This window comes from Lampris incognitus, chromosome 9 (genome assembly GCF_029633865.1).
Source record: "Lampris incognitus isolate fLamInc1 chromosome 9, fLamInc1.hap2, whole genome shotgun sequence".
Classification (NCBI taxonomy): domain Eukaryota; kingdom Metazoa; phylum Chordata; class Actinopteri; order Lampriformes; family Lampridae; genus Lampris; species Lampris incognitus.
In genome coordinates this window covers 8,507,313-8,516,292 of record NC_079219.1, presented here as the reverse complement: position 1 = coordinate 8,516,292, position 8,980 = coordinate 8,507,313, and the positions used below count along the sequence as shown (strand labels likewise).

The 8,980-nt window shown below is 50.6% G+C and overlaps 1 protein-coding gene across 1 annotated transcript; it reads left to right on the top strand.

Moving 5' to 3' along the window:
* The first annotated feature begins 480 nt into the window (after positions 1–480).
* Positions 481–8,394, top strand: si:ch73-22o12.1 (uncharacterized). The gene is made up of 2 exons (XM_056286127.1): positions 481–565; positions 2,380–8,394. Exons 1-2 carry the CDS (start codon positions 481–483, stop codon positions 3,213–3,215), a joined length of 921 nt encoding a protein of 306 aa, XP_056142102.1. The 3' UTR covers positions 3,216–8,394.
* Positions 8,395–8,980: the final 586 nt, after the last annotated feature.

The following is an 8,980-nucleotide window of genomic DNA, read 5'->3' as shown; positions in this document are numbered from 1 at the left end:
AGATTGGACAACCCCGGGGTTTGAACCCAGGACCTTCTTGCTGTGAGGCGACAGCGCTAACCACTGGGCCACCATGCCACCCAAGTATTTTGGAGTGTCTCATCACATGATGAGAGATTCGCCAAGTTGCACATGTAAGGTCCCCATGGAGCTCGATGTGTTAATGCACTTCCTGTGTTTCTCTCAATAGTGGACACAGGGGCCTACCCCTTACTGTCACGTGCGTTAATATGAACGGTTTGCACTGCACTGGGAGTAGAGGGAGAGAAAGAAACAAACGTGCTCACTTGACAGTAGCCCTGTCCCCCCCCCCCACCCCCCCAAGCTATGCAGTATGTTAAAACGTAGGCGCACAGCAGAAGTTAAGAGTGACATGAGATAAATACAAAAGCAAATTGGAGGGATGGCAGGCAAAATGGATTTGGAAGAGACTGCGAGGGAGAGCGTGTGCGGGAGACAGCTGGTGAAGTGGTGGCAGAGATGGAGAACAAGTGGAGGGAGGAGGGGGAGCAGGCGGGCAGGGATAAAGAGCGGAGAGCCGAGGACAGGTGCAGACAGAAAAACCGTACTCTTCCCTCGACAAGAATTGGTGTCACGATTAATTCTGCCGGCTCTCAGCGCACTTAACAGGAGGGGCCAGCTTTTGTTGGATCTGAAATGAGCATGACAAATAAGAATGGAGCTGCTGCAGCATTTACAATTTTAGGCAGGGATTTTAAGAAAAATATCCACCGGTTTGATCCTCTGTAATGGCTGGTGAAAGCACAGTGAGGGCAAATGGAAGCAAGAGTGACGTTGAGCTAGGCTAAAGGGGGCTTAATCTTTTTTTTTTAGTCAGGTGCTCAAACGAGAAATCCACTCTTCTAGGCTCATCGAAACATGATGGTATTCTTGTAACATACAAAATAACTTGGTGCTTTTTGGCGCTTTTTATCCAAAGCACCTTTAGAGCATGGGAGGTCCCAGCGGGGATCAAATCCCTCTACCCGGCCAGTGTTTGTTGCGAGTTCCTCCCATGATGCTCTACAGGACCACATGGGAACCTGGGAGCAAAGCCATGTTGTATAGGGGCTGGCCAGCAATGTTTTCAGCACAGATTCAGTGCTAAAGCGTTGCCTTTCTAAACGCTATCCTCCCTTGCAACAACGCCTAGATTGGCCTTTGAAATAGTCACTTAAAACGATTGTACCGATTTCTGGATAAATTCCAGGTGACATTTTGAAACACTGCATCGGCTCTATTGTTTGGGCCAAGGAGGGGGGGGAGTAAAGGAGGAGTGGGTGTGTGTGTGTGTGTGTGAGAGAGAGAGAGAGAGACACTATAAGGCTGACTAGTCATAGGGGGACCCTGCCGCAACCCTAATTTAGACACAATTCCTCTTCCCTGGAGTCTGCGTATTTAACACACACACACACACACACACACACACACACACACACACACACACACACACACACACACACACACACACTTGCAAATCGAGAGTATGGATTGGTTGGTGGAGGCCTACTTTCATATCTACCCTCCTCGTACCGTAAACATGGGACAGACACCTTTATGCTGGGTTGCAAAGAAAACCCTTTCACTGAAGCCAAATAGACTTAAAATGGCATCTATTCATGTGTGTGTGTGTTTGTGTGCGTGCCTGGAACACAGTAACCATGACACATCCAGTGATTGCGTATTTTTGGGAGTACGTATTTACTCCAGCACAAACAGCATCTGCAGTTTACAGAAGCGAGACACAAATTAGGCTGCTGCACCAAAGGGAGAGGGGTGCCAATCTGTCCCCCGGTCTACATTCATGGCTCCAAGGAGGAGTTGTCATTCCGTTGTGTCGCTTTGTCACTCATACCCGCCTCTCCGCCTCCTCCCGCTCGTCGTTCTCCTCCTCCTCTTCATCTAATTTCCTTCCCTCCACTCCTCCGCTTCCCTGCATCCTCCGTCGTCCTTCCCAGCGTGGCCTCCACCTGTTCGGCCCTGCAGTCACCGTTCTCCACTCCGCCAGGGTGTGTGTGTGTGTGTGTGTGTGTGTGTGTGTGTGTGTGCGCGCACCCCTCTCCCTCCTGCTGTGATGCGTGGAGCCGTTGACTGGTGATTTGTAGTGTGGAGTGAGAGTCTTGGACGGACGCTGGCCGTTGAAGGGCAAACGCCGGTGAATCGTGGCAGAGGCGTTGTGACGTGGCTGTGGGAATGGGGACAGGAGCAGCTCTGAGGGAGGGGAGGAAATGTCAGTGCAGTTAGAGGCTCAACACACACACACACACACACATACACACACACATACACATGCACACATACAAGCACGTGTATACACACACAAACGCATACTTGACTGTACTGACACCTCAGCGTTCTTACACACTTCACTGAATACAGTTCCGAGCAGCACCACTGACATCATCCAACCCCCGCTTTCTCCCCCTCCCTTTCTTTTCCTCTCTTCCTCCCTCTCCCCACTTCTCTCTCTTCTTGACATTGCCTTTTCCTGCTTGTCCTTCCTGCTGCCTCTGTTTTCCTTTTCTCTCTCCATTCTCTGGGTCTGTGTCTTGTTCTTCTTTCTCACCTATGTATTCCTTTCTTTCCTTCTCCTTCCCTGCCCCCCCCCACCACCCTCCTCCTCTACAGAACCCTCAGTGAACCCATCCAATGCCGGCGTGGTGGCGGGGGCTGTGATTGGCTCCCTGCTGGCCCTCCTCCTGGTCGCAGCTCTCATCGCTGTTCTTGTGACCCGAAGCCGCAGGCAACAGCAGGGTTACCGTGCCAACAGCGGCGGCGACATGAAGTCGCGCATATTCGGCGGAGGCAAGAAGGCCAGCAAGAACGGCACTGGGGCCGGTGCAGGCAGCGGGGGCATCGGTAACAACAACGGGCCCATCTACGTGTACAACGACGGCTCTGCCCACCAGGGCCTCGGAGAGAAAAACAACCACCACCACCAGCCGCTCACCATAGGGGGGCGGCCCGAGGTGGCGGCCACCACACCCACCGCCCAGGACATCCTTCTGAGCGCCGAGCTGGACGAGGCGGAGAGGAGGAAGTTTGATGAGCTGGAGGAGGAAGAGGAGCGGTATGACCACTTTGCTGGAGGGGCTCCCATCCTCCAGCTCCGCCCACCCCATGACCAGGACGATATAATTGGTGGTTACCTGGATGATGACATGGAGTCCCAGAGGGATGGCTCCGTCATCTCACGGACTGCCGTTTATGTGTAGAGGAACGGAAGAGCAAAGGTGGAGGAGAAGCTGAAATGGAGGGATGGAGGAGGAAGAGAATTCTAGAGAATTCATCTGAGGATTTTGCGAATTGGGGGGAGGGTCCCCAAAAAAAATACCACTTATTTTTAAAAAGAGATTCTAAATATAATAAACAGCCACAGCGCAGCCCCAGAAAGGAGTGAATGAACTGTTGATGCGGGAGTGGTGGAATATTCCACAAGAAGGTTTGCGGGGGAGTGTTAATGAGATGGTGTCTGCCCCATAAGTACAAAAAATTCGAACTCTGTGTTTACCAAACTTAGGAGAAAACGATCCTTTCCAAACAAATGTCTCTTCAATCGCTTTTTCTCATGCTACTGCTATCGCGGAGACCTTGACGAGGACTCTGACAGACTTGACTAAAGACAAAACGGAAAGAGTAGAGTGTGGGAGTGGAATAATGGCATCATGATACAAGCCTGGCTTTAGAGGAGGTATCTCGCTAGCATACTCGTTCTTATCTACACCAAAACGGCACAAGTGGAAGGGGCATGCTGCCTTCTTAGTCCTATTCTCCTGTGGGACACTTTTTTGTTTCGGTCATGTTATGCTGTGAGAACGAGTTGGGGAGAAGGTTTCGAGGGCAAAGACGGAAGCCATCACAAATTGACGAAAAGGGAATGATGTGTTTGCTATTGTCTGCTGTATCAGGTCCTCTGTCTGTCATCTTGTTTTTTCCCAGTCCCTTCATCGCCCAGAGAAACCCCCCCCCCCCCCATATCTCTTCAGCATTTTTCTCCCTCATTCAAACTGATTATATGAGCAGTAGGGCTGGGCAATATTGACAAAATCAAATATCACATTATTTTGGACTGAATACCCTCAAAATTGATCATTTGAAGATAGTTTGGGAATGACTATTGCTGATGTTTATTCACAAGTTTTTTTAGGGAGTTTTTCCTTATCTGATGCGAGGGTCTAAGGACAAGATATTGTGTTGCTGTAAAGCCCCTTGAGGCAAATTTGTAATTTGTGATATTGGGCTATACAAATAAAATTGACTTGACAAGAAAATTTTGAGAACTGGGTGTCCAGGTAGCGTAGCGGTCTATTCCATTGTCTACCAACAAGGGGATCGCCTGTTCGAATCCCCATGTTATCTCCAGCTTGGTCGGGAATCCCTACAGACACAATTGGCCGTGTCTGCGGGTGGGAAGCCGAATGTGGGTTGTGTCCTGGTCGCTGCACTCGCGCCTTCTCTGGTCGGTTGGGGCGCCTGTTTAGGGGGGAGGGGGAACTGGAGGGAATAGCGTGATCCTCTCACGCGCTACGCCCCCCTGGCGAAACGCCTCATTGTCAGGTGAAAAGAAACGGCTGGCGACTCCACATGTATCAGGGGAGGCATGTGGTAGTCTGCAGCCCTTCCCGGATCGGCAGAGGGGGTGGAGCAGCGACCAGGACAGCTCAGAGAGCGGGATGATTGGCCAGGTACAACTGGGGAGAAAAAGGGGCGAACACATCCTCAGTGGAGGAGGTAGAGTCTGAAGTCTCAGGGGAAGCCCCACCCATATCCCTGGCAGAGGTCTCTGAGGTAGTTAAAAAGCTCCTTGGTGGCAAGGCGCTGGGTGTGGATGAGATTCACCCTGAGATGCTCAAGGCTCTGGACATTGTTGGGCTGTCTTGGCTGACACGCCTCTTCAGTGTCACGAGGGAGGTCGGGGACAGTACCTGTGGAGTGGCAGACTGGGGTGGTGGTTCTCATATTTAAAAAGGGGGACCAGAGGGTGTGCTCCAATTATCAGGGCATCACATTACTCAGCCTCCCTGGGAAGGTTTACTCTAGGGTGTTGGAAAGGAGGCTCTGACCAATTGTCGAACTTCAGATCAAGGAAGAACAATGCAGATTCCATCCTGGCCGTGGAACAACGGACCAACTCTTTACCCTTGCGGAAGTGCTGAGGGGGGCGTGGGAGTTTGACCAACCAGTCTACATGTGTTTTGTGGACTTGGAGAAGGCTTATGACCGTGTACCCTGGGGCACTCTGTGGGGGGTATTGTGGGAGTATGAAGTACCGGAGCAGTTGCTACAATGCATCTGGTCCTTGTATAACTGAAGTGAGTGACTTTGTGCCGAGAATGCGGACACAGCTAACACGTTTCCAGTAGGTGTCGGACTCCGCCAAGGTTGTCCCTTGTCTCTGATTCTATTTGTGATATTCATGGACAGGATCTCAAGGTGCAGCCAAGGTGAGGAGTGTGTCTGTTTTGGGAACCTCAGAATTGCATCTCTGCTCTTTGCAGATGATATGGTTTTGTTGGCTTCATCAGAACACGACCTCCAGCGCACACAGGGGCGGTTTGCAGCTGAGTGTGAAATGGCCGGGATAAAAGTCAGCACCTCCAAGTCTGAGACCCTGTTTCTCTACCGGAAAATGGTGGATTGCTCCCTCCGGGTTGGGGATGAGTTGTCACCTCAAGTGAAGGAGTTCAAGTATCTCAGGGTCTTGTTCACGAGTGAGGGTAGGATGGAGCGGGAGATTGACAGGCAGATTGGTGCAGCATCAGCAGTAATGCGGACATTGTACCGGACTGTTGTGGTGAGGAGGGAGCTGAGCCGGAAGGTAAAGCTCTCAATTTACCAGTCGATCTTCGGTCCAACCCTCACCTATGGTCATGAGCTTTGGGTAGTGACCGAAAGGGTGAGATCGTGGATACAAGTGGCTGAAATGAGTTTCCTCTGTAGGGTGTCTGGGCTCAGCCTTAGAGATAGGGTGAGGAGCTCAGAGTAGAGCCGCTGCTCCTTTGCATTGAAAAGAGCCTGGTTCGGAGGAGGTGGTTCGGGCATCTGATTAGGTTGCCTCCTGGGCGCCTTCCTTTGGAGGTTTACCGGGCACGGCCAACTGGGAGGAGACCCTGGGGTAGACCCAGAACTCGCTGGAGGGATTACATGTCCAATCTGGCCTGGGATCACCTGGGATCCCCCAGGAGGAGCTGGAGAGCATTGCTGGGGAGAGGGATGTCTGGCGTGCCCTGCTTAGCTTGCTGCCACCACAACCCGACCCCAGAGAAGGAGCTGAAGATGAATGAATGAATTGCCATAACCAAAGTCCCAGATGACATCTAGTCTCATCACAATATTGATATTACACGGGTATATTGCCAATCTAACAAATAGCACAGTTTAGTCACTCTTGAATTTCCTAGTAGACTAAACATGAATCAGGTGTCTGCTAGCAAACACCAAAAAAGGTGCAGATGAGGTTTGAGAGCTCAAGTTTGAACTTTATCCATACAAGGTGCTCCACATGCATACAGTGCCTGGAGGTGAGGGAGGGAATGAGGTGTAGCCGATCTGACAGGGTCGAGGGAGAGCAAGAGGGATGGAGGAGCGGAAAGGAGCACGTCTCTTCTTTCCTCTTCCTCCTCATCCCCCTCGCCTCAGAGCTCTCCTGACAGGAGGAGTTTGATTGGTAATGAGCCGTGAAGTCGCCCGCTTAGCGGGGACCAACAGATTGCCACCTCTTATCGTTTATGACGTGGCGATTCCGCCCCTATCCACTTATTTCTCTATCGCTCCACCTCTCAGTCTCTCTCCCTCTCTCTCTTCATCGTTCTCTCTGTCTCGTGCCGTTCCTCTCTCCTGTGCTGTTTATGAGGAGTGTGATTTATCCAGGGCAGCGAGGGGGTCATGGCTAAAGAGAGCAAACGAGTATTTCACTGGTCCCGATGTGTCAAACGCCCCACTTACTCTCCTCTCCTCTACTCTAGCCTGCCCTACTACGGCAGGCCTGACTAATCAACCCTAAGTGGCCACGCTCACTCTGTTGCACATACACATCCATGTAACTTTCTTGATTGTTAAAGCCTTCTGCCATACTTGGATGTCCACGTGCAACGCCTCCCAACATGTGGCCTTGCTAGGTTAAACAGGTTTTACAGGGGGATGTACTATTGTATTATCTCCCCATCAGTGGACAGTGTGTTGTGTAGTTAGTGGATTGGGAGGTACCTTTACTGCATTTATATAGCGCTTTTCTAGTCTGCTGACCACTCAAAGCGCTTTACAGTGTATGCCTCACATTCACACACTGATGGTGGAGGCTGCCATGCAAGGCGCCAACCTGCTCACCTGGAGCAGTTAGGGGTTCAGTGTCTTGCTCAAGGACACGTCGGCACACTCTCCGGAAGAGCCGGGGATCAAACCAGGAACCCTCCGATTACTAGACGACCCGCGCTATCTCCTGAGCCGTGCCGCCCTGAGATGTTAAAGGTTGCGTCCACAAGAAAGCAACGGGAGTGATATTGACTAACGGGCAACCAATGTTAAGAGTAGGCCTTTATGATTCAGCCGCAGGGCTGATTGTCTACTGACTGTTTATTTATGTCACTAACGAGCCACCGGAGGCCAGCGCTGGCAAATCTGAGGCTCTCTTGGTGTGTGTGCACACGTGTGTGCGTACATGCCTGCGTGTGTCACTGTTTAACGAGCCACCAGGGTGCTGTGACCCGTTATCTTCTAGGGGGATAGTCCTGGCTCCTCGAGTCATGCCTTGCCTGGCCTCCCGGCCTGGGAATTGACCCATTCATGACTAACCTTTGACCCGGCAGCAAGCTCGTGCTGCAGGGCTGTTATTGGTTGTCCTGACTCATCATCAAAGCCTGGCGTCAGAACTGGGTTGCGGTCTGCCACAGGTCACGAGATCAAATGCCAGGCGCCACAATGCCTAGGGCAGGGATGACCATGCCCGACTGTATCTCTGTTCATGGGCATTTAACTCCCAGATTATGGATTTCACACGCACACGAACACACATGCGCACACGAGCGATGTCCATACGAGGCGATATCTCTGCCCTTGTGGGGATCCTTGACCTTGAGAGAGAGAGACGGGATAGGGGGATAGAAAGAGGAGGGAGGAACTTGAGAACTGAACAGCGCCACGATCTGCGGGTCATATTCCGCTAAGACAAATGGATTTGCCGTCTTAATCACTTAAGCCCAAACTCTAACCCCTGTCAACTCTGGGTACATTTATTCAATACGGTTCATTTGTGATGACCACTGGAAAAAAAATGTATTGCTTATTTTATTTTATTTTTTTGCACTTGTGTGTATCACCGCGACAGGGCACACCCTCATTTTCAATCCATGTGTAAGAAAAGAAAAGAAATTCCCTCTTTTTTTGGAGAAATGCGGATGAAATACCTTCCGTGGGGTGGGGGGTGGGGGGGGGGAAATATGGCTAAAGAGAAATTGTTGTATGTACATTTTGGTGTAAGGTATCTGTATACTATATATGTAAGCACTATTATTTTTCTTGTGAAAATGTGGATATTTATCAAATTGTAAATATCAGATTAATAGAGCCGGTGTCGTGGAACTAGAGAATGACTTCACGGTTTGGCTTCGGGGTCAAAGTTCAAGTGTTTCGGAGGGCATTCAGAATGTAATTTCCAGTCTTAACAAAACACCCGGGCTGCTCAGGTGTCGCTAGATACTAAACTCGCCACATTTAGCTCACCTAAAGGAGGCCTGTGAATTGTATTTTAAGTATATTATATTTTCGTGACGGCTGAAAGACTGAACTGCCGCGTTCCCGGCGAGTTGCAAACTTAATTTCCCAACTTTGCCTGCTTTTCCACCATGCCTATAATATTATTTCTTCTTCTTCTTCTTCTTCTTCAAACTGTTGTTTTCTCGCTCTGACAGGTAGATTTTAACTTGCGGAGGCGGTGATCTGCACCGCCTCTGAGTCAGCTATGTGTGTGCGTGTGTGTTTATGT